At 45.9% G+C, this 25620-nt stretch overlaps 1 protein-coding gene across 8 annotated transcripts in view; it reads left to right on the top strand.

The window, feature by feature from the left end:
* The window catches only part of RALGAPA2 (Ral GTPase activating protein catalytic subunit alpha 2), a 1036168-nt gene that overhangs the window by 687573 nt on the left and 322975 nt on the right, over window positions 1–25620 (top strand). For all 8 annotated transcript variants that reach the window (XR_004538694.1, XR_004538695.1, XM_033936259.1 and 5 more), the window contains one exon: window positions 7424–7547. Coding sequence is in view for 6 of the 8 variants with exons in the window: in XM_033936259.1 (XP_033792150.1) it covers window positions 7424–7547 (124 nt within the window). In the remaining 2 variants the exon portion in view is untranslated. The remainder of the gene's footprint in view (window positions 1–7423; window positions 7548–25620) is intronic.

Below are 25620 nucleotides of genomic sequence, written 5' to 3'. Positions count from 1 at the left end.
TTTTGAAAATGTTGAGCCTGTCTGCACTTTGTTTTGTTCTTCTATTTGGTGCTTCAGCTTAGCTCAATAAAATATATTTGAATATAAAAACGTCGTCCAGATCCAACTAAGACGCTTGCAGTTAATCCAGAACGCATCTATAAAACTCATCACTAATTCCAAAAAATTTGATCATGTGACGCCCCTTCTACAAAATGCCCACTGGTTGCCAATATTTCATCGGATTACTTATAAAAATAATCTTGCTTTGTTTTAAAATACGACAATCAAACTTATCAGCATTCCTAGATAAACTCTTAATACCATATATACCATTGAGAACTTTACGATCTGCAGATCACAATTTACTTGTAATTCCCTCCCTAAAAGTTATTAATACTCGAAGAAACAAAAATTCACAATTTATGCTCCGCAGCTATGGAATACTTTACCCTCTTATCTTAGAGAAGAACAAAAGTTTGATCACTTTAAAAGTAGCTTAAAGCCTTTTTTATTTAAAGATGCTATTCACACTTAAGTATCAAATGTATAATACTTCTTTTTAAAGAAGTATACAACTCAGGAGACATCAGAGATTCCCCCTGTCAACCTTTTATGTGCTTTCTTTACTATAACTATTGTAGTTCAACCCCTTTTCCTGTTGTATCATGTTGGTCCTTGTATGATTTGAGATGTATTCTTATTTTAAAATAATGTACCCCAGGGGGATCACATGACGCGATGAGCAAGTGAGGATGGACTCTTGCTTGTTCTGGGGCTATCCTGCTTCCTTTTACACTTTAACTGCATTTTTTTTTCAGCCTCCTTGCCTCAATACTAGATTTTTTTTTTGTGATGCCACTCCAATCAGCTCAAATTTGATCACATTAAGATCATACTTTCCCAGCAGACCCAACACAGTTAAATCCTGTACTATGCCTTGGATTCCACGAAGGACCAAATCTAAAATAGCTCCCCCTCTTGCCGGTTCCTGAACCAGTTGCTCCAAGAAGCAGTCATTTATGACATATAGGAATTTTGCCTCCCTAGCACTCCCTGATGTAACATTTAACCAATCAATGTTGGGAGAATTGAAATCACCCTTTATATATAGAGGAGATTGGATCCAAAATTCACACTAGCACACCACTATCCAATCACAACAGAACACACCACTAGAGAGCTGCACGGGAACGGGGACGACGGGAATCCCGCGGGGATCCCGTGGGGACGCCCCCTAGGGTTGCGGGAATCCCATGGGGACGCCCCCTAGGGTCGCGGGGATCCCGTGGGGATGCCTCCGAGGGTAGCGGGGTTCCTGTGGGGCTGGATGTACTAAGTCGCGCGGCTTTTCTCCTTACCTGCTCTGCTTGCAGCACAGAGCCGAACGGAAGACTTCCCGACATCAGCGCTGACGTCGGAGGGGAGGGAGGGCTTAAACAAAGCCCTCCCTCCCTCCAACGTCAGCGCTGACGTCGGGAAGACTTCCGTTCGGCTCTGTGCTGCAGGCAGGGTAGGTAAGGAGGAGTAGCCTCGCGGCTCGAGTGGCTACCAAGGGAGGGGGCGGTCCGCCCTGCCCCGGGTGCAGCACAGCCGGCCAGGTCCCCTTACTTTTGTGGCACTTCCCCGACCGACAACAGCCCTGGTCCGACAAACCTCCCTGCCCTTAACCGCGAATCTAAATTACCTTCTTACAGCAGCTGTGAGTGGGGAGAAGACGCTGGCAGGGAAGAAGACAGAGATGCCAGACTATGGGGAGAGCGGAGGTGAAAGCTCATGTAAAGTACAGTTTGCTAGTATCATCTCAGCGTGGTTTTCAGCGTGGAAAACCACGCTGAGATGATACTAGCAAACTGTACTTTACATGAGCTTTCACCTCCAGTTTAACTGTTATTGTTTGTCGGTTCCCTGACGAAGGACCGAAACGTGGCACGTCGGAACCTGCTATTGCTTTAAAGCTAAGTTTGAATAATTCACCTTTCAATTATATACTTGCATAAGCAGCTGAGCATAGCTATTGTAGCTAGCATACAACAGTTAATGAGAATATCTTTACTGGAGAGAAAAAATGAACACTGCAATGATTGGTTGGTGAGGCGGAACACATTGCCTTCATGTCTCTGAGCAGAGTTCAACTAGTTAAGACTTAACACTTGTGGAATCATTTTTGAAAATATTATTTATGTACATTTCTCATGCAGTGACTTTTTTATAATTGAAGGTTAGCTTGCCTGTTTTACGTTCCCTAAGGGGTTCAACAAGACTTGGCTCTTTTGACCTGAGGCTTTTTCTCCATGTTTTGTTTGAATGCATTAACAAGTAGTGTGTTCTGTTGTGATTGGATAGTAGTGTGTTAGTGGTAATTGAAATCACCCATTGTATATTAATGTCTAAAAGTTTATTGTGCTTGTCTTGTGATATTTTTTGTATTGAATTACTTGTTGCACAATTGTAGTTTGAAAATCTAATAAAGATATATATATATATAAAAAGAAATCACCTATTATTATACTGTTGCCCAATTCGCCAGCTTTCCTAATCTCTGAAAACATTTCTTTATCTGTCTGCTCATTTTGTCCTGGGGGACAGTAGTATAACCCTACCTTTATGTTCTTTCCTTTCACCCATGGAATTTCTATTCATATGGATTCCACACCACTATCTGTTATACAGAATGTTTATTTTGTTTTATTCAATTCCCTCTTTAACGTTTAGTGCAACCCTACTCTAGCCTTGCGATATAATTTGTACCCAGGTAATAGTGTCCTAATGATTGTCCTCCTTTCACCAGGTCTCTGAGATGCCTATTATATCTACCTAATCATTCAGTGCTATATACTCTAACTCTCCTATTTTATTTTTTTAGGCTTCTAGTATTTTTATACAGACACTTCAAATTGTGTTTTTTTCCTTTTAACTACAGGCAGCTGAGAAGATAGAGAATATTTGAGTCTTTTACTCTGCCTTCCTCTTAAACACTCATGGATTTCTTTCACCATTATTAAAACCTCTCTACTGGGACTCCCTATATATCCTGTTTTAATAGTATCCTTAAAGGATACCTCATACCAAACCATCTGCTCCATCTCTGCATCTCAGTTTATAAGCTGCTTTGCCTACCTTTAATTTTTCTAGTTCCTCACAAACCCAACCTTCTAAAATTGATCCAGGTCTATCACTCCTCCATCCCTATTTGCGTTTGTCTTCTGTGGTCCCTCTTATGGCGCTTCAGCTGTGAACGCAGAACAGAAATATTTGTTAAGCAATTCAGCCTTTTCTTTATCAGCTTCTACATATTTCTCCCCTTCAGCTTTGAGTTTGTAATCCTGGTTGCTCCAGATTGGCCGCGTCAGTTGTGGTACGTGAATCTGGTTCAGCTACAGAAAGATCAGTCTCTCAAACTGCAATTTCATCCAACTCTGATTTCACAGGGTGCAATTGCTCTGGAGAATCTGGAATGCTTTGGGCTTACAGCATGGCTCTTGAGCATTTGACCTTAATGCAGAAGGGCTACTCGGAACTGGTCATATCTTCCCTCCTCAGATTATTTTTTTTTTTAAAAAGGTGACTTTCACAGCCTTTGCTAAGGCTTTGGAAAGTTTCAGCAATGGTGTGCTAAGCAGAATGTGGAGCTTTTTAAGGCTCCGATGCCTGTGGTTCTAGTGTTTCTTCAGGATGGGCTCAATAAGGGCCTGGTGTTTGAGTCCCTCAAAGTACAGGTAGCAGGTCTCTCATTCTTTAGGGCTCAAGTAGAGAAGTTTTCTTTGTCATCCCATCCTGATATAGCCAGATTTTTGAAGGGAGCGTTGCGGCTGCATCCTCCTGTGAAACATTTGTTCCCGATGTGGAATCTTAACATTGTTTTGCAGACCCTCAGTAAGGCTCTCTACAAGAGGCCCTTACAAAAGGCGTTTATGGATCTTACCATTAACAATTTTTTTTCTGGTAGCTATTGTCTCAGCGATGTCTCGGAGCTCCAGGCTCTGTCATACAGAGAGCCTTTCCTCAAATTTATGGAGAATGGTGTCTCACTGAGCACAGTACTTTTCTGCCAAAGATGGTTTTGGAACTTCCATGTAAATCAGGAAGTCCAACTGCCTGCGATCCATTCCACAGGTTTGAAGAAAAAGAAAAAAATTTTGGTGATGCTGGATGTTGGGAGTGTTCTTCTCTGTTACCTTGAGATGATGAATGATTTTCATCTCTCATATCTTTTTGTTCTAACGAGTCCTAGCTGCTTGGGGAAGCCAGCTTCTAAAGCTTCCAATTGCATGGCTATTTCTTCAGCATATTTCGGATGTGGTAAGCAAGTACCAGTTTCTTTGAGAGCAGACTATACGAGGAGTATGACTTCTTCATGGGCACAGTACTGAGCAGTTGCATCTGAGGAGATTTGGAGGATGGCTACGTGGTCCACCCTCCATACTTTAACAAAATTTTATAGGGTGGATTTGACAGCACAGCTGGATGCCACTTTTGGATCTTTGGTGCTCACAGCAGACTCATCTGCCCCACTCTAGACTCAAGGGACTACTTTGGTATGTCCCACTGGTTCAAGACTGATATGCCTTTTGCACTAGAAGATTAGATTCTTACCTCAATAATCTTTTTTCTAGTAGAAAGATATATGAGTCTTGAAGGCCTGCCCTGTCAGATTTTATTTAGCATACTTACTGTTTCAGACATGCATGTATTAAACAGATGTTTGGTTTTCTACTGTCAGGCATGTCCAAAGAGTGATGACTTAATTTTGTGTTGCAAAGCAGCAAGAAAGAAACTGCAAGAACTGCATAAGTGTCTCTGACAATCATGTATTATCAGATGTTTGATTTTCTATTGCTTGTTAAATGTACAGCACTGCGTATGTCTTTAAGCGCTATAGAAATAATTGTAGTAGTAATTGTTAATGCTGGTTGTACTCAGGTGGGTGGCTTGTTCATTCCATCTTGTTTTAGATTATGTTCCTATTGACATTGATTTAATTGTAATCATTGCAGAGCAGAATTGGCTTTCTCAGGGAGGTACCCATACTCCTCCTGGTTATTTCTCTTATAGTAGTTGTCAGCTGCTTTGGTACGAACTGAGGATTAAAGGTGAATAACCTGCTGGTTCAAGAATCATTTGCCTTTCTATTAGAAAGAAGATTAAGGTAAGAACCTAATCTTCCCTTGGTGACTTGTGTAGAGAATTGTAGAAATTAATGCCGCAAATATAAATCTTCAGGATTACTAATGTGATCAATTAACAATATAGATGTATGCAATTGAAAACACATAAAAGTCCTTTTCATAAATGATTAATTAAAACAATTTAGTGAAACAAAAGTACATAAAAGTATAGGTTATATAATCACAAATGGAAAACTTTGTCTAAAATATTTTTATAAATCCCAGGAGTGAGATAGGGCTGAATAAACACTATTCTAAAAAAGGATTACACAGTGCTAACATGGTAGTTTGTGAAAATTGTAAGATGCTGTGAAAATGAATACTATAAAAGAAGTCTCAATTACCACAAAACAAATCCACTAGTGAAAAATCTGCATCAACCAGGTGGAAATTGAGATCTGAATTTCTCCACTTACTACAAATGAAGTACAAATTGATCGCAGAACCAAAAGAGTTGATAAAACTAGTTATAGGACTTCAGTGGATTATATATGAAGGTGTGCATAAGTTACAAACCACCATTAAGACAAAAACTGCAATGGTGTGGCAAAACAAACATACAATAAGGAGGCATACAAGCAGTAAATGTCATAATTTATGCCCTCACTTGACTACCAGGAGGGTCTGTTCTGATGACAGGTGAGAGGTGGGATTGCTTCATGATGGGGAGGAAGATCAGAAGAGGCCTGCTTATTCATGGAGGGAATCAGGGGACCTAAGGGAGATTTTTAAGTTATGCTGTTGCTGGCCCGATATTCAGCGCTGGTACCCGCATAGCTAAACAGGTGAATTGTCCTAAATGTGGGTGCCGACATATGCCTACTAGCTCCTCCCTAACTCTGTCCCCAATAGCACCCTTGAACTGCTTACTTTTTGTGAGGGCTAGCCAGATACAATATTCAGCTGCAATTCCCAGTTAGGTACTGCTGAATATTGGTAGATAGGCATCCTCAGGCAATTTAACGTATATAATCGAATATAAACTGGGATTTTTGGGCCAAAAAATTGGCCCAAAAATGGGGGTCCTGGTTTATATTCGGGTCAATGCCCCCTCCCAGATTTTTTTTAGGCCGCTGCAGCAAGGCTGCACCCATTCCTCCTCCCTGCCCTATCATACCTCTGCCGATCCCTGGTGGAAGTGCAGCAGGTCTTCTGCTGATCTCTTGTGGAGATGCAACGGGCAAGAGCAAGCTTTCTGAACTCTTGCCCCACTGCTAACCGACTGCGCGGATCCACTTTGTTCATCTCAGTGGCACGAGCAGCAGTGCCAAATCGTGCTGCTACTCATGCCGCTGAGATGAACAAAGTGGATCCACGCAGCCGGTTAGCAGTGGGGCAGGAGTTCAGAAAGCTTGCTCCTGCCCGCTGCACCTCCACCAGAGATCGGCAGAGGTATGAAGATAGGGCAGGGAGGGGGGGGGGACAGAGGGCAGAGCCTGGGAGGGATAATGCAGAGTCTGACAGGGGAAGGAAGGAAGGGTGTTCGGTGCAGAGCCTGACAGGGAAAGGAAGGAAGGGTGCTGGGTGCAGAGCCTGACAGGGGAGGAAGGAAGGGTGCTAGGTGCAGTGCCTGACAGGGGAGGGATGGAGGGTAGGGGGCTGGGTGCAGAGCTTGGCAGGGAGGTTCTGGGTACAGAGCCTGACAGGGCAGGACATTTGAATATTAAGCCACCCGACTTATATTTGAGTCAACCATTTTTCCTCCTTTTGGGGGGAAAGAGGATCTCGACTTATATTTGGATCGGCTTATATTCAGGTATATACAGTAAGTGGTCAGAAGCCTTTCCTGCTACTTAAATCGCTTTGACTATTAATGTGTTCTTCAATGCTCTGCCCAAACTTCGCCCATGATGAGTATGCACTGGCAAATTATAAGCCATCAATTCTACATACATAACCATAACATCATGCCTGAGGAAAGAGGCCATGCTCATGTAAATAAATTAAAATGAAACTGGAACCAACTTTATGGAAAAAGTACCCACCCCTTCCCTTTTATAAAGCCGTGCTAGCGGCTGTTGCTATGGTAATTGTTCTGGCATCCATAGGGAATTAATGGACATTGGAAAATGCTTGAGTACCTGATTGTAAACCACTTAGATAACCTTGATAGGTAGTATGTAAATTAATAATTTTAATAAATAAATAACTAATAAAATGCCATTTACATGCATTCTTAGCATCTAAAACTGTATGACTCCTTATAAGATTATCTTCTCTATGCATGATTTTCACATGAAAGACAACTTTTCTCATTTCATTCCTACTAACTACAGCCGTGAAACTCACAAGATTGCCGTGTTCTATATTGCTGAAGGACAAGAAGACAAATGCTCAATTCTCTCTAATAGTGGAGGAAGTCAAGCCTATGAGGATTTTGTTGCTGGATTAGGTTGGGAGGTAAGTAAGGAAAATACCATCACTGTGTTTTGAAATTTGTTCTTTAAACATAATATATGTCAGTTTGTCGAAGAAGCACAGTGGAGTCTCTCCCATGGGTCATGTCACTTTCTTTTTTCAACAAGGAGGATCAGTCTAGAGCAGAGGTAGGCAATCCGGTCCTCGAGAGCCTCAGGCTGGTCAGGTTTTCAGGATATCACAATAAATATGCATGAGATAGATTTGCATCTCAAGGAGGCAGTGCATGCAAATCCATCTCCTATATCCATTGTGGATATCCTGAAAATGGCTTGCTTGTGGTTCTTGAGCACGGAATTGCCTACCCCTGGTCTAGAGCAAGGTTTCTCATTCCATTCCTCGGAGAACCCCAAGCTAGTCTGGTTTTCAGAACCTCCACAATGAATATGCATGACATATATTTGAATGCACTGCCTCCATTGTATGCAAATATACTAAGTACCTATTGATTGTAGATTTGGTAGTTCAAAAATGATTTATAACGCTGTGGAAGTTAAGGTTCATTCGTTCTTATTTTGAACCTTATCCATTTCAACTATTGGTGCAATCTCTTTTATTAAGTATCCTAGATTATTGCAAGATAAATTTCATTCAGTGCAATCATTGTGGTGCTTTAGTTCCTAGGCAAACCACCTGGAGGCTCAAGGCTTGCCCCATCTGTCTTCATCTTGCTAGTATCAAAGAGGAGCTCTGCAAACTTAAGCAGGAATTAGAGGCTATTAAAGCAGCTACAATCCACCTACACAAATATACCAATTTACCACAACTGCCCCAAAGAATAAAACAACCCAGGAATAAATGGGTCACATTGTGATGCTCAAGATAAAAGAACTGAGAAGGAACCAGAACCAGTGAAGATAACGTGTGAAGTTAAACACCCCCCAAAGCACATATAAAAAAGCTGAAGATAAAAGAACTGAGAAAAAACAAGAACTGCTCAAACCGGGAAAGTATTGCTGCTAGGGGATTCCATCATCAGAGGGATTAACCTTGGAACACAAGTCAAGGAACTCTAAATAGTGAAATGCCTTCCGGGATCCTCAGCCACCAGGAATGCCAGACAAATACTGAATGTAATTAGGGAAGAAGCAAAAAAATTTGAACCCTGATATTATTATCCACCGCGGAACAAATGACCTGGCCAACAATAACTGACTTGCAGCACAGAAAGCTTTTCGAGAGCTTGGGGAATGGATAAAACCTTTTGTAAAGACTGTAGCTTTTTCAGAAGTACTGCCTACTTATGGAAAGGGAGAGGAAAGAGTTTAAAATACTGAGAACTTCAATAGGTGGCTCAAAGCCTGGTGTCATCAAGAAGACTTTAGGTACATAGGAGGATGGGGCAATACATAGAAAAACAAGAGACTATATTGTAATGATGGGCTGCACCTTACCATGGCAGGAAAAAGAATCCTGGTTGAGAAATTCAGGCAATATGTTTCTAGGCATTTAAACTAGAAGATGGGGGTGGCGTATGTATGGAGGTTACTTCGGGTGGCTATCCCCAGCAAAAAACAAGATTTGATGATAATAAAGAAAGCAAATAATAAAGACAAAGGGATTGTATCAGGAGACTTGGATCTCACTGGTATGCTGGAAACATCAATTCAAGAAGAAATAACTGTTAGAGCAACTTTACTGGTAACCTTTGTTTTTCTCCAAGATAAAGAGGCAGTTCTCCGTTTATTCTATAGGACTGAGAATGCGGAATTTCACGGTTCCAAAGTTTCAATATTTCCTGATGTATCTAAATTGACGCAAGCCAGACGGAAGAAATTCCTGGCATACCGACAGTTAACTTTGAATATGGGAGCAACCTTTCAGTTACGTTTTCCCTGTAAATGCTGTCTTACCTATCAGAATGTTAGATACATATTTTATGATCCGGATCAGTTAAATTTCTTTTTAGAGGGTAAGACGGAATTTAGAGCTCCAGATTCTTCAACATAGTCCTCTATCCAGGCAGATGGTTAATCCAACCGTACTCTGTAATCTGTAACTCGTATGAGTTTTTTTTTTCTTTTTTCTTTTAGACCCAACTTCCCTTGGAAGTGATGGATTCTCTCTCTTTATTATGTGGACTCTGATTGGTCATATATGTGGAATTATTATACATGATTTAATATAATATAATTATTTTCTTTTTTCAATTGTTAATTTCTTTAGATTGTTGTTAAACAATTTGTGAAAATTATAAATAAATAATAAAAAAAAAAAGAAAGCAATGAAAACAACAATATTAGTAATTCACTTCCTATCGATGCAACAGGAAATGAGCTGAAATTAAAAACTATACAAAAAATGAGATTGTTGAGGAATAGTAGCTGGAAAGCAATGACCACAAATGCCCACAGTCTAAGCAACAAAGTTCATCATCTGCAAGCCCTGATTTTAGAGACAGGATATTGTTGCTATCACAGAGACATGGTTCAGTGACTCCCATGGATGGGATGCAAATATACTGGGATATAATCTTTTTTGGAAGGACAGAGATGGTCAAAGAGGTGGAGGAATAGCTCTCTATATAAAGATAGATATCTAAGCGACTGAAATGCAGGGGACCTGGGGAGAGGAAGAAGCGATATGGGTCGCTTTAAAAAGACAAGATGAAACTTCTGTTTATGTGGGTGTAGTCTACAGACCATCGACTCAATTGCAGCAAATTGATAAAGATCTGGTTGCAGATATCCAAAAGTTTGGAAAGAAACAGGAGGTGCTGCTGTTGGGTGACTTCAGTCTGCTGGATGCGGACTGGAATGTTCCATCTGCAAAATCAGAAAGAATTAGGAAGATTGTGGATGCCTTTCAAGAGGCTCTGCTCAGACAAATGGTGTCAGAACCCATGAGGGAAAAAGCGATGTTAGGTCTGGTCCTCACAAATGGGGAGAGTATCACTAATGTTCCAGTGGGTGCCCACCTAGGAAATAGCGATCATCAAATGGTTTGGTTTGATATAACAGCTAAAGTGGAGGGCGGCACCACAAAACTCAAAGTCCTAGTAAAATGGGAGTGTACCTGAAGAAAGAGCTGTTAGGATGGGATGACACAAGGGAAGTGTAAAAACAGTGGTCTAAGGTGAAAGGAACAATAAAAATGGCTACTGACCTTTATGTGAGGAAAATAAATAAAAACAAGAGAAAAAGGAAACTGAAATGGTTCTCTATACTTGTTGCGGAGAAAATAAAGGCAAAAGAGCTGGCGTTCATGAAATATAAAAATACCCAAGAAGAGGAATACAGAAAGTACTACCGAGCGAAACTGAAAGAAGCCAAGAGAGAGATACGTCTGGTGAAAGCGGAAGAGCAAATGGCTAGGAATGTAAAAATGGGAGACAAACATTTTTTCAGATATATTAGTGAAAGGAGGAAGAAGAAAAATGGAATTGCGAAACTAAAAGATGCTATATATCGATATATGGGGAGTGATGAGAAAAACTCAAACATGTTAAACAAATACTTCTGTTCTGTGTTCATGGAAGAAGATCCTGGAGAAGGACCAAGATTGGCAAAGTTACACACGAGAATGGAGTATCGTATTTTCACGTAGATAACGTGCACCCGTGTAAAACGCGCACACGGGTATAGCGCGCGGAAAACACAAATTTATGTACAGACATTTTTATATACCGCACACACCCGTATACCGCGCATGCTGCCCGACTCTCCCGTCGCCGCCCGACTCTCCTTTCACCCGCCCCGACTCTCCTCTGGCCACCCCGACTCTCCTTTCGCCCGCCCTGACTCTCCTCTCCCCCTTGAAGTCCTGTCCCCACCCTGAAAGCCTGATGCCCCCCCCCGACGTCTGATTCACCCCCCTGCAGGATCGCTCGCACCCCCACCCCGAAGGACTGCTCGCACGCACTCCCACCCGCACCCCCACCCTGAAGGACCGCTCGCTCCCCCACAGCCTCCCGCCCCCCCCCCCCATCATGTAGAAGCTCCTACCGGTGTCCTGCTGCTTTCTCTTGGCGGTCCCGGCCCTTCCGTGAGCCCTGCGCCTGTGCTGCTTCCTCTTCCAGCAGTTCGCCCTTTCTCTAACGTCAATCCCTCTTGCCCCGCCGACTCCCTGACTCCCCGACACGATCGGGGCAAGAGGGAGTTCAAACCCTCTTGCCCCAGCCAACCGCGGCACCCCCGATACGATCGGGGCAAGAGGGAGTTCAAGCCCTCTTGCCCCCCCCCTGACACGATCGGGGCAAAAGGGAGCCCAAGCCCTCTTGCCCCGCCGACTCCCCAACTCCCCGACAATATCGGGTCAGAAGGGAGCCCAAACCCTCCTGGCCACGGCGACCCCCTACCCCCACCCCGCACTACATTACAGCAGGAGGGATCCCAGGCCCTCCTGCCCTCGACGCAAACCCCCTCCCCCAACGACCGCCCCCCCAAGAACCTCCGACCGCACCCCCAGCCGACCCGCGACCCCCCTGGCCGACCCCCACGACACCCCCACCCCCTTCCCCGTACCTTTGTGTAGTTGGCCGGACAGACGGGAGCCAAACCCGCCTGTCCGGCAGGCAGCCAACGACGGAATGAGGCCGGATTGGCCCATCCGTCCCAAAGCTCCGCCTACTGGTGGGGGCCTAAGGCACCTGGGCCAATCAGAATAGGCCCGGGAGCCTTAGGTCCCTCCTGGGGGCGGGGCCTGAGGCACATGGGCCCAACCCGACCATGTGCCCAAGGCCCCGCCCCCAGGAGGGACCTAAGGCTCCCGGGCCTATTCTGATTGGCCCAGGCACCTTAGGCCCCACCAGTAGGCGGAGCTTTGGGACGGATGGGCCAATCCGGCCTCATTCCGTCGTTGGCTGCCTGCCGGACAGGCGGGTTTGGCTCCCGTCTGTCCGGCCAACTACACAAAGATACGGGGAAGGGGGGTGGGGGTGTTGGGGGGTTCGGCCAGGGGGGTCGCGGGTCGGCTGGGGGGGCGGTCGGAGGTTCTTGGGGGGGCGGTCGTTGGGGGAAGGGGGGTTTGCGTCGAGGGCAGGAGGGCCTGGGATCCCTCCTGCCGTAATGTAGTGGGGGAAGGGGGTTGCCGTGGCCAGGAGGGTTTGGGCTCCCTCCTGGCCCGATATTGTCGGGGAGTTGGGGAGTCGGCAGGGCAAGAGGGCTTGAGCTCCCTCTTGCCCCGTTCGTGTCGGGGGTGCCGCCGTTGGCTGGGGCAAGAGGGCTTGAGCTCCCTCTTGCCCCGATCGTGTCGGGGGTGCCGCGGTTGGCTGGGGCAAGAGAGCTTGAGCTCCCTCTTGCCCCGATCGTGTCGGGGAGTCGGCGGGGCAAGAGGGCTTGACGTTAGAGAAAGGGCGAACCGCCGGAAGAGGAAGCAGCAGGCGCAGGGCTCACAGAAGGGCCGGGACCGCCAAGAGGAAGCAGCAGGACACCGGTAGGAGCTTCTACATGATGGGGGGGGTCGGGAGGCTGTGGGGGTGTGAGCGGTCCTTCAGGGTGGGAGTGCGAGCAAGCAGTCCTTCGGGGTGGGGATGCGTGCGAGTGGTCCTTTGGGGTGGGGGTGCGAGCGGTCCTGCGGAGGGGGGGTGAATCGGACGTCGGGGGGGGGGAACTATGTAAAAAAATTTTATATAGCGCGCTCACGCGTATACCGCGCAAGGTTATGCACGGTTTGTAAAAACATGTATAACGCGCGCGTTATATGCGTGAAAATACAGTAGATACCATTCACAGAAGAAAGTGTTTATCCATGGGACCAGGCGGGATCCATTTCAGGATATTGAGGGAACTCAGAGATGTTCTGGCAGGTCCTATTAAAGATTTGTTCAACAAATGTTTGAAGATGGGAGTGGTTTCTGGGGATTGGAGAAGAGTGGATGTGGTCCCCATTCACAAAAGTCACAGAGATGAAGTGGAAAACTACAGGCCAGTAAGCCTCACTTCGGTTATTGGAAAAATAATGGAAGCGTTGCTGAAAGAAGAGATAGTGAAATTCCTAGAATCAAATGGGTTACAGGATCCAAGGCAACATGGTTTTACAAAAGGTAAATTGGGCCAGACGAATCTGATTGAATTTTTTGATTGGGTGACTGGAGAATTGGATTAAGGGCATATGCTAAACATAATTTACTTAGATTTCAGCAAAGCCTTTGACATGGTTCCTCATAGAAGGCTCTTGAACAAACTTGACGGACTTAAGTTAGGACCCAAAGTGGTGAACTGGATTAGAAATTGTTTGATGGAGAGATGCCAGAGGATGGTGGTTAATGGAATTCACTCAGAGGAGGGAAAGGTGAGTAGTGGATTCCCTCAGGGATCAGTGCTGGGGCTGATTTTGTTCAAAATGTTTGTGAGTGGCATTGCCGAAGGGTTAGAAGGAAAAGCTTGCCTTTTTGCAGATGATACCAAGATTTGTAACAGAGTAGACACCGAGGAGGGAGTGGAAAACATGAAAAAGGATCTGCAAAAGTTAGAAGAATGGTCTAATATCTGGCAACTAAAATTCAGTGCAAAGAAGTGCAGAGTAATGCATTTGGGGATTAGAAATTGGAAGAAGCCATATGTGCTGGGAGGTGAGAGGTTGATATGCATGGATGGGAAGAGGGACCTTGGGGTGAAAGTGTCTGAAGATCTAAAGGTAAAGAAACAGTGTGGCAAGGTGGTGGCTAATGCTAGTCTGTATAGAAAGAGGCGTGACCAGTAGAAGAAAGAAGGTGTTGATTCCCCTGTACAGGTCGATGGTGAGGCCCCACTTGGAGTATTGTGTTCAATTTTGGAGACCGTATCTGGCGAAGGACATAAAAAGACTTGAAGCGATCCAGAGGATGGCAATGAAAATGGTAGGAGGTTTGTGCCAGAAGACATATGAGGAGAGACTGGAAGCCCTGAATATATATACCCTGGAGCAGGGGTGCCCAATAAGTTGATCGCGATCGACTGGTAGATCACCAAGGCAAAGTGAGTCGATCGCGGAGCCCATCCCGGGCTCCGTGATAGACTCACTTTGCCTTGGCAATCTACCGAGCCGATCAGCCTTCCTCTCCCCGACGTCAATTCTGCCGTCGGAGAGGAAGTTGGGGCCAGCCAATCGCTGCCTGGCTGGGCCAGAGCTTCCTCTCTGACGGCAGAATTGAGTTGGGGAGAGGAATGCTGGTCGGCCCGACACAGGGAAGCAGGGAGAGCTTGGAGCAGCGGCGGCTTTGGGGCCTGTTCCCCGATGGTTGCAGCAATGGCTTGGTGGAGGGCAGGGAGAAAGAAAGAAAGGGGGCAGGCAGGGAGACAGAAGGAAAGAAGGAAAACAGAAAAAAAGAAAGGGGGCATGAAGAGAAAAAAAAAGAAAGGGAGGCAGGGAGAAATAAAGGGCAGGGAGAGAGGAAGAAAAAGTTGGGGGAGGGAATGAGGTCTGGAGGAGAGGAAGCATACAGGCTGAAAGAAGGGAAGAAAGATTGGATGCACAGTCAGAAGAAGAAAGTGCAACTAGAGACTCATGAAATCACCAGACAACAAAGGTAGAAAAAATGATTTTATTTTCAATTTAGTGACCAAAATGTGTCTGAATTTATATCTGCTGTCTATATTTTGCACTATGGCCCCCCTTTTACTAAACCACAATAGCGGTTTTCAGCGCAGGGAGCCTATGAACGTCGAGAGCAGCGCTGGGCATTCAGCGCAGCTCCCTGCGCTAAAAACTGCTATTGTGGTTTAGTAAAAAGGGAGGGAGGTATATTGGTCTATTTTTGTATGGTTGTTACTGAGGTGACAGTGAGTAGAGTCATCTGTCTTGACCTCTTTGAAAAAAAAACCGAAATAGGAATGATAATTAACATTTTCTCAGCATACAGTGTGCTTTGTGGGTTTTTTTAAAAATGTTATTGTTGGTAGATCATTTTGACTTGGTCATTTTAAAAGTAGCTCGTAAGCCCAAAAAGTGTGGGCACCCCTGCCCTAGAGGAAAGAAGGGAAAGGGGAGATATGATTCAGACATTCAAATACTTCAAAATTATTAACATAGAACAAAATCTATTCCAGAAAAAGGAAAATGGTAAAACCAGAGGGCATAATTTGAGGTTGAGGGGTGGTAGATTCAAGAGTAATGTTAGGAAATTCTTCTTTATGGAGAGGGTGGTGATGCGTGGAATGCGCTCCCAAGGGAGGTGGTGGAGAAGAAAATGGTGACAGAGTTCAAAGAAGCGTGGGATAAACACAGAGGATCTCTAATCAGAAAATAATGGGTATATATTGAAGGAACTAAGGCAGGCTTGCATGGCCTGTGTCCCATATATAGTCATTCAGTTGAAGACGGGCTGGGGAGGGTTTCGATGGTTAAGATGGGCTGGAGTGAGCTTTGATGGAGGCTCCAGTAGATGGAACCTAAGCACACTACTAGGACTCTGGGTTTCTGGCCCAGAAATATCTAAGAAAAAGGACTATTTAAACTAAATTAATTTATGGAGCATGTATGGTTGGGCAGACCGGATGGACCACTTGGGTCTTTATCTGCCGTCATTTACTATGTTACTAGTGGGTTCCTATAAAAAAATTCCACATTGTGACTGATATTTAATCTGAAGAAATTTGATCATCTTTCCAATTTTTATTTTTTTTTTTTATACCAGAAATTACATTGGCTCCCAATATAGGCCAGGATATTATTCAAATTAGGTTGTGTTTGTTATACGATCATATTTGGTTTAGTTCCTTCTTACTTACATGCTTATCTTTCATTCCCTTTACCAAACTTATCTTTGCAAAATATTACTTATTTCACTTTTCCATAAAGGAATTTAAATAAATTTTCAATAAAGGAATTTAAATATAAAAGATATGTAAGTGAGATGGTTGAGAGGAAGTCATTATATGGCTATCAGCTACTAGGCTTGTATTGAGACTGTTTTTAGCTTTTTTTGATAGCTTAATGTATGTGATTTTTTGTTTTATGATGTCTTTTGTCTAGTGTTTGTTTATTTAAATTATGAGTGTTTACTTATAACTTCTTCAGAATTGTAGATGTAGCAAGTAAAAATTTTTTTAAATAAAATAAATAAATAAATATGTAACCAATTTACTTTCCTACCAAATGGCCAAATGGGAGTCTATAATTTGACCGTTAATTTCACTATTATTCTCTTACATGCATTTTAGTAGATTAATGAAAACTTATTTGTTTAGTAAATTAGGAAAATGATTATTGTATGGTTTTAATTGATTGTAAATTCAACAGTTAATGTGCTGGTTTTATCTTTAGTAAATCGCATAGGACCACATGGTATCTACAATTCATAAATAAAGTTTTATGTTATGTCATGTCATGTCTTGAAAACCATACTAGCTTGGGGTTCCCGGAGGACTGAGATGAGAAACCATGTTCTAGAATTTTCTTAGGAGCTTCACAGGTATATGGTAGTTTCCCATGCACCACTAGACCTTCAACTACTCAGTTTTGTTATGTCTTTGGAAAAGGATGTTTATCAAACTCTTACTGCAACCAGTTCAATACTTTTTGAAGACATTACCCCATGTGAAATCAGTTTTGCCTTACAGGTTATTTTCAAAATGTTTTGCTTTTTGTAGTAATTATTTTAGCTAAGCTTTTTTTTTCTCTTTGCCAGGTATTGCCTTATGAGTTTCCAACTTTTTTTTCTATTTCTTTCTATTTTTCTTTGGTAGTGATGTCCCCCATTGCAGAGGTTTAATTATCTACACCATGAATCCATATTTAGCACAAATGATCAAGTTGCACCTATTTTTGTACTGTATTTTAATTGTATTTTTTTTACTCTTTCTTTTGCAAATACACACAGAGCAGGATACAAATCGTCCATAAGTATACAGTGCATGTAAGAGTGCATGTCAAAGTCCCTCCTCGAGGACCGCAATCCAGTCGGGTTTTCAGGATTTCCACAACGAATATGCATGAGATCTATTTGCATGCACTGCTTTCATTGTATGCTAATAGATCTCATGCATATTCATTGGGGAAATCCTGAAAACCTGACTGGATTGTGGCCCTCAAAGAGGGACTTTGACACCCCTGCTCTATGTGAAAAAGCGGTGTGGTGGAACTTCCATAAAGTATGTGGAACATTATGCAAGAATTTTTGAAAATTATTTGGGGTGAAATGGATAGCCAGTGTAGTTGTTTGCGGCAAATAAAGATTGAATCATATTTTTCAGCTTGAATATGAGTCTTATTGCTGTGTTTTTATGGCTGCAGTTTGTGGGCTAGGGTAGTGGTGATACCAGCATAGATGGAGTTCCAGTAGCCCAGTTATAATAAGATTAGCATCTGCACATGTAGTGCGTAGTGTCGTTGATGGAAGTATGGTCTGATAAGTCTCAGTTGTCTCATAGTGAAGAAGGTTTTCTTCCACAGGTTAAAGACTTGTGGTTCAAGGGATAACGTGGAATCCAGTATGATACCCAGTATTTTATTTTACTGTAACCCATTCTGAGCTTCTGGGGAGGACGGGCTATAAAAATGAACAAATAAATAAATAAGTACTTTGGAGGATTTTTCCTTCACTATGGTGGTTCCTGATAGAAGGATGATGCTTGTCAGAGCTGTTTGTAGTGGAGTGTGAAACCAGAGAATTTGGGGTTTTGACACATTTAATTTGAGATTATGGCCCTTGTTTGTATCTTGCCAATGCTGTCAGAGATTTTTTGAGTTGTATCAGGTTGGTTGGTTGTTATTGGGATGAGGAGGAGACCATCATCTGCATATGATAAATATTTGTTGTTGTTGAATTTAATGTTGCCGAGAGAACTTATGAATAGATTGAATAAAATCAGGGAGAGGGGAGAGCCTGGGGTACTCCTCAGAAAGCCTTCCAGCTGTTGGAGAAGACTTCATCTTTCTTGATGAGATATTTTCTCTTTCCAAAAAAATTCTCTGAACCAATTTAGTGTACTACCTGTGATTCCTATTTCTGTGAATTTCATTAGGAGAAGAATGGTGATTTACTGAATCGAAGGCTGTGGAGATGTCGAATTGGAAAAGAGCTGCTTGCTGGCCTGTGCATAGTATCTGTTTGATTTTTGTGGTCAGAGTTAGGAGGAGGAGTTCAGTGCTGTGTTGCAGTCAGAAACCAAACTGAGAGGGGTATAGACTGGAGTGTTGTTCAATATAGGTTGCGAGTTGTTTGCTTGATGACTAACTACCCAGGAGGTAACTACCCAAAATCTACCCTATCTCTCCACATACAGTAAAACAAATAGGTCTACTCTCATCCCACCCCCACAAAGGGGGTATTACTGTGAACTAGTCTAACCCTGTGGACACAGAGTAGTTACCCAGGAGCTTGGTGGATATGGGAATGCTGGTAGTGGTCTGTAATTTGAGGAGGTGAAGAGATTGACATTCTGTGATTTTGGTATGAGCTACTGTTATTTTTCCCATTTCTGCTGGAAGTTGATGCTGATCTAGTATGATATTTAGGAATTTGGTGATCCTTCTGGTGATTGCTTCTGATGCAGTAGTGAGAAGGTAAGAGGGACAGTTGTCTAGGGAGCTGCTATGGGCTGATAGCTTTTTTAGCAGTTTTGTTGTCTTGGAAGTCGATAAAGGTGTGAAGGAGTTCCATATTTGGTCAACATTGCAGGGTACCTCTAGGTTTTCCAGCTCAATTCCAGCTCATAGTTCAGTCCTTAATACTAGGCCTGCTTGACTACTGTAATATCCTCTACCTCCCATGTCCTACAACCATAACAAAACACAGCACTAAGACTCATCTACTCATTAAAGAAACATGATCACATTACAGAAGCATATCTCCAATCGCACTGGCTTCCGATCCCAGCAAGAATACAATTTAAATTCTACTGCCTACTATTTAAGACTTTATACGTAGACAGTCCAAACTACCTGAATAACCGCCTCATCCACAACACCGCAACCAGACATAGGAAAACTCACACCCCATTCTCATACCCCCCAATTAAGGAGGTTAAATGGAAAAAACTATATGATGGCCTCCTGGCCACTCAAGCAGCCAAACTAGACAACCAAATCGCCAATCTACTGACGGCATCCCTCGACTACAAGACTTTTAGAAAAGAAATAAAGACCATACTCTTCAAGAAAACTCTGAAAAAAGAAATAATACCACAAGTCTCAAACTCCACCTCTCACTAAAGCCAACTACCCCAAACAAATAACCTTACCCATTTCTCACTCTTTTTGAAAATGACCAATTTTTTTTTTGTAAGTTCTTGTTGTAATACATCTTGGATAATTCTTTTGTAATCCGCCTTGAACTACAAGGTAATGGCGGAATAGAAATCCCTAATGTAATGTTTTCATGTATGAAGTGTGTTGGTCTCAGAGTGAGGGTCATTTTTTTTATACTTCTGTTTGGACAGTTCTTGTTGAGGTAGAGGTCGGTGAGGTCCTGGGCCACTGGTTGGGTGTGGGGATTTGAGGTGCCCTGTTTGGGGAGTGCTGTTAAGCTATGGTTTTTATTTCTTTAGCACAGTAATATTTCTCAGCCTCTACGATGTTGAATTTGTATTTGTTTATTGCTGTCCTCCATAGTGTTTTGTAGTTGGGTGATTTACTTTTCCATAGCAAAGCAGCAGATGAATCCAGACTAGTGGGTATAGCTCACATCGACCAGCAGGTGGAGATAGAGAACTGATTAACAGTTGGCCTTAAAGCCTGGTGTTCCTCTTGTTACTTCAGTTTTGCTCTATCTCCCAGCAGGAATGGAGCTTACTCTACTAGCTCCTGGATTCTGGCTGGGGCCGGTTTAGGTGGTGTTCCTGTGGCTTCCTCTGTTGAGACTCTGTCTCTTCAGTAGGACAGGGGTGCCTGGCTGATCGGTGCCGGCTTTGGGAGCTACACCTGGGCCCTCCCAGGTCCCTTCTCCACCCTCCCCTCCGTTTGTTTGAGCGGGTTCTTGGGCCACTGCAGGAGGTTTGTGCTTAGGTTTCTTCATTCCAGTAAAAAAAAAAAAAATAAAATAAAAACCAACGACTTCCTGCTTGTGCTGAGCCGTGCTGTGTTCGTGTGGCTTTCAGTGCGATTACCAGCTGTTACCCGACTGCAGTTAGAGCGGGGGACCGGTTGGTGAGTAACTTGGTTTGCTGTCTGCCTCCTCTTGCGTTCGTTGGTCGTTCGGGTCGTTCCGGCGGTAGCGGGGGGTGGGCGGAGTCGGCGCGGCGGCGTGTTACCGCGTTTGTGAAAAAAAAAAAAAAAAAGTTTTTTGTATCGCCGTTTTTAGCGATGGCAGCAGAGGCTACTCAGCGGTGCTCGCGCTGTGGGAAGCGCCGAGCACTGTCGGGCTTCTGCTCTGCAGGGTGTGGGGATACACCGGCAGAAGATGCCTTCCTGCAAGCGGGTGAGTTAGACATCTCCCGTGTCAGCGGGGCATGGTCTACTTCCCCGGGCCTCGAGGGCGACTCGGGGGGACTGCAAGGCTATGCCGCGGCTGAGGGGAGGTCAGCGGCGGTCGGGGAGCCAGGGTCGCTAGGGGACGGCGCGGCTGCACGCCCTAGCATTGATCAGGCCGGTTCTTCTTTAATGGGGGTGAGTTCCTTCTCCCCGGAGTTTATTATGCTATTGCACCGAGCTTTTCTGCTACAGGGCTCGCAGCCGGCCCAGTCGGTACCGGCGACCTGGCCGTCCCTCCCTGGGCCTTCTACCTCCACGGGCTTATCCGGTGCGAATGCCGGCCCGACTACGGGGCCTGTGCTGTCGCCTGGGCGGTCGCAGGGGGCGAAGAAACGCAGACTCGCGACCGTGGACGCGGAGGGTAATCTTCCCTTATCACCTTTCTCCCTTCCTGAATCATTAGAGGAAGGGGAGGTCTTAGATTGGGAGGCAGAGGATCCCCCGGGCAGGGAAGTTGATGATCCTTCCGCGCTCCGGCTGTTTCATAGAGAGGAGCTGGCGTCCTTGATTTCCAAGGCTTTGCAGGGTTTAAATATCTCTCAGGAGGATGCTAAGGTGTCGAGTAACCCCCTGATGGCAGGTACGCGTAAGCCACCTAGGTCCTTTCCGGTGCATGAAGCCATGCAGGAGCTGATCTCGGCGCAATGGGATACGCCGGAGGCCAGTTTACGAGTGGCAAAGGCCATGCGGCTCCTGTATCCGGTTGACCCGACCGAACTTGAAAAGTTTCGGTTACCTAGGGTGGACGCTTTGGTGGCAGCGGTAACGAAAAAGACTACCTTGCCGGTGGAAGGGGGGGTGACACTAAAGGATGCGCAGGATAGGAAGATTGAATCTTCACTAAAAATGTCCTTTGAAGTAGCTGCGGTTACCTTACAGGCCGCTATTTGCAGCTCGTATGCGGCGAGGGCATGTTTGCAGTGGTCACAAGGGATGACCGATAATTTAATGGAGTCCGGGGGTTCTGTCCCTTCGGAACTGGCTGATTTGGAGTCAGGCTTGGCCTATTTGGCAGACTCCTTATATGACATTGTTCGAGCATCTGCGAAACAGATGGCTCTGTCAGTGGTATCGCGCAGATCCTTATGGCTCCGACATTGGGCAGCAGATGCTGCATCCAAACTTAGGCTGGTGAGACTCCCTTTTAAGGGAGGTTTATTATTTGGAGAGGACTTAGAGAGATTGGTGAAAGATTTTGGGGATACCAAAACACAGCGTCTACCGGAGGATAGGGCTAGGCCCCCGGTGAGGTCCTCCTCGTCTAGACCGCGCTTCAGAGATGTGAGGCGGTCCAGGCCTGGTAAACCATTCTTCAGATCAACATATGGTTCTTTCTCTGCGGCGAGGCCTAGGTTTCAGCAGAGGAGTTCCTTTCGGACGACGAAACCCTCTTCAGGTCAGCCAACACGTACCCCACCAAGTCGCACTCCGCAATGACGGTGGCTTGGCTCCCTCCGCCCTTCCCTTAGGGGGCCGACTTTCGGCGTTCCGGGCGGAGTGGGCCACAATCACGTCAGATCAGTGGGTGTTGGACATTGTTCGGGAAGGGTACAAGTTGGAGTTCGCCTCTCCCGTCGAAGATTCTTTCTTGGTGTCCCCGTGCCATGGGGCGGCCAAGGGAGAGGCGGTCCGCATGACTCTTCAGGGGCTGCTCGATCTGGGGGCGGTGGTACCGGTACCCCCGGAAGGTGTAGGCCGCGGGGTATATTCCCTGTACTTCATTGTTCCAAAGAAGGGGGGGTCGTTCAGACCGGTGCTGGACCTCAAAGTGGTCAACAGATTTCTCAATGTTCGCCATTTCCGGATGGAGACGGTACGCTCGGTCATTGCGGCAGTTCGACCGGGAGAGTTCCTCACGTCCCTAGATCTCAAGGAGGCGTACCTACATATCCTGATCTGGCCTCCGCATCAGCAGTATCTATGGTTTGCGATTCTTGGCCAGCACTATCAGTTTCGGGCAATGCCCTTTGGCCTGGCGACGGCTCCCCGCACCTTTTCCAAAGTCATGGTCGTGGTAGCAGCCTCTCTTCGCAAGGAAGGGATTCGGGTACACCCTTACTTAGACGACTGGCTGATCCGCGCCTCGTCCAGACAGGAGAGTTTGTCGGTTACTCAGAGGGTAATATCTCTCCTTCAGTCGTTAGGGTGGATCGTCAATTTTCCCAAGAGTTTTCTGTCCCCGTCGCAGTCTTTGGTACATCTGGGGGTCAGATTCGACACTGCTCTGGGGAGAGTATTTCTACCCCGAGACCGGGGAGAGAAATTGCAGGCTCAGATTCGCCTACTTCTCGGGTCGCCCAGACCTCGGGTTTGGGATTATGTGCAGGTTTTGGGCTCCATGGTAGCGACTCTGGAGGTGGTCCCCTGGGCTCGGGGCCACATGAGACCCTTACAACAGTCGCTTCTCTCTCGCTGGTCCCCAGCTTCTCTGGACTACAATGTGCGTCTCCGATGGAGTCCTCGGGCGGCTCGCAGCATGCAATGGTGGCTACACGAGTTGCACCTGTGGCGGGGCATGCCGTTAGCCACACCGGAGTGGGTGGTGGTGACGACGGATGCTAGTCTGAGGGGCTGGGGGGCCCAGTGCCTGCAAGCATCGGTGCAGGGAGTGTGGTCCTTAGAGGAAGCACAGTGGCCCATCAATTTGTTGGAGTTAAAAGCGATCAGATTGGCGCTGAGGGCTTTTCAGTCCCTGATTCAGGACAGACCGACCAGAATCTTTTCGGACAGTGTCACGGCGGTAGCATATGTCAATCGTCAGGGGGGCACTCGGAGTCCGCAGTTGGCCGAAGAGGCAAGGATATTGTTTCAGTGGGCAGAAGGGCATGTTCCGCTTCTGTCGGCGGCATACATTGCAGGTCACGAAAACGTGCAAGCGGACTTCCTCAGCAGAAATCTTCTAGATCCGGGCGAGTGGGAGTTGTCGGCTCGAGCGTTCGACCTGCTAGTCCGTCGGTGGGGGTTGCCAGAGTTGGATCTCATGGCTTCGTCCCGCAATGCGAAGTTGCCTCGCTTCTTCAGCAGGCGCACGGAGACGGGCTCGGAGGGGGTGGACGCGTTGGCCCTCCCATGGCCTCCAAATTCCCTTCTGTATGTGTTCCCGCCTTGGCCCATGATAGGGCGGGTGTTACAACGCATCGCTCTCTTTCACGGCAGGGTGATCCTGGTGGCTCCGGATTGGCCGCGTCGACCGTGGTACGCAGATCTCGTTCAGCTTTCAGTAGGCGATCGGGTGACGTTCCAGGTAACTCCGGACTTACTAACTCAGGGCCCAATCTGGATGGAAGATCCGGCCCGCTTTGGTTTTACGGCCTGGCTCTTGAGCGGTCAAGGCTAAAGAAGAAGGGCTATTCGGAGCAGGTGATTGCCACGCTTCTTAAAGCTAAGAAGATTTCGACTTCGACCTCCTATGCGAGAGTCTGGAAGATTTTTGATGCTTGGTGCGGTCGACAGGGAATCGCGCCCTTCCATGCATCTCTGGCGGCTATTCTTGCCTTTCTGCAGGAAGGCGTAGAGAAAGGATTAGCCTATAACTCTTTAAGGGTTCAGGTGGCGGCCCTTGCCTGTTACAGGGGCCGGGTGGCTGGCGCGTCGCTGGCGTCGCAGCCGGACGTGGTCCGTTTCCTCAAAGGGGTTCACCATATCCGCCCGCCGGTAAGGCGAATTTGTCCTTCCTGGAATCTTAAACTCGTCCTGGGGAGGTTGCAGGGGGCACCTTTTGAACCCCTGTCAGCGGCCACTTTGAAGGATGTCACGCTGAAAACAGTGTTCTTGGTGGCAATGGCTTCGGCGAGGCGAGTATCGGAGCTTCAGGCGCTTTCTTGCAGAGAACCCTTCTTACGTTTTTCTGAGACGGGGGTGTCAGTGCGGCCGGTGCCGTCCTTCCTGCCTAAGGTGATTTCTTCATTTCATGTGAACCAGAGTGTATTCCTCCCGTCCTTCCGGAAGGAGGATTGGGGTAAACGATTTTTGTCTTTGCGTCGACTGGATGTGCGGCGTATGCTTCTCCATTATTTGGGAGTGACGAATGATTTTCGTAGGTCGGACCATCTCTTTGTATTGTTCGCGGGTAAGAACAAGGGGATGGCGGCGTCTAAAGCGTCCATTGCGCGTTGGGTCAAGGAGACGATTGCTTCGGCTTATGTGTTGACAGGTAAGAAAGTACCAGAGCACCTTCATGCTCATTCCACTCGGGCATTGGCTACGTCTTGGGCGGAGTCCGGGGGGATGTCTTTGGTGGAAATTTGCCGAGCGGCCACTTGGTCGTCGGGTAATACCTTTTCGAAGCATTATCGCTTAGACGTAGCAGCCAGTGCGGAGGCAAGTTTTGGCACTGCGGTACTGGCGGAGGCGGCATTGGCGTCCCACCCGGTTTGAGTTTGCTTTGCTACATCCCACTAGTCTGGATTCATCTGCTGCTTTGCTATGGAAGGTAAAATTATGGTCTTACCTGTTAATTTTCTTTCCTTTAGAAGGAGCAGATGAATCCAGAGCCCCTCCCCAAGGGCACTGTATGTGTGTAGGGTGTTTGTTTATGGTTTCGGTTGGGATATGGTTGGTAATTGTAGTATTTAGGGGCCCATTTTCTACTGGAATGAAGTTTTGGGGATGCTCATGCTCCTTTCGGGCTGCTTGGGCAAAATGCATAACTGAAGTAACAAGAGGAACACCAGGCTTTAAGGCCAACTGTTAATCAGTTCTCTATCTCCACCTGCTGGTCGATGTG

This window comes from Geotrypetes seraphini, chromosome 3 (assembly GCF_902459505.1).
Source record: "Geotrypetes seraphini chromosome 3, aGeoSer1.1, whole genome shotgun sequence".
Taxonomy (NCBI): Eukaryota; Metazoa; Chordata; class Amphibia; order Gymnophiona; family Dermophiidae; genus Geotrypetes; species Geotrypetes seraphini.
The sequence above is the reverse complement of the archived record's forward strand: the minus strand, read 5'-3'. Positions and strand labels throughout refer to the sequence as shown.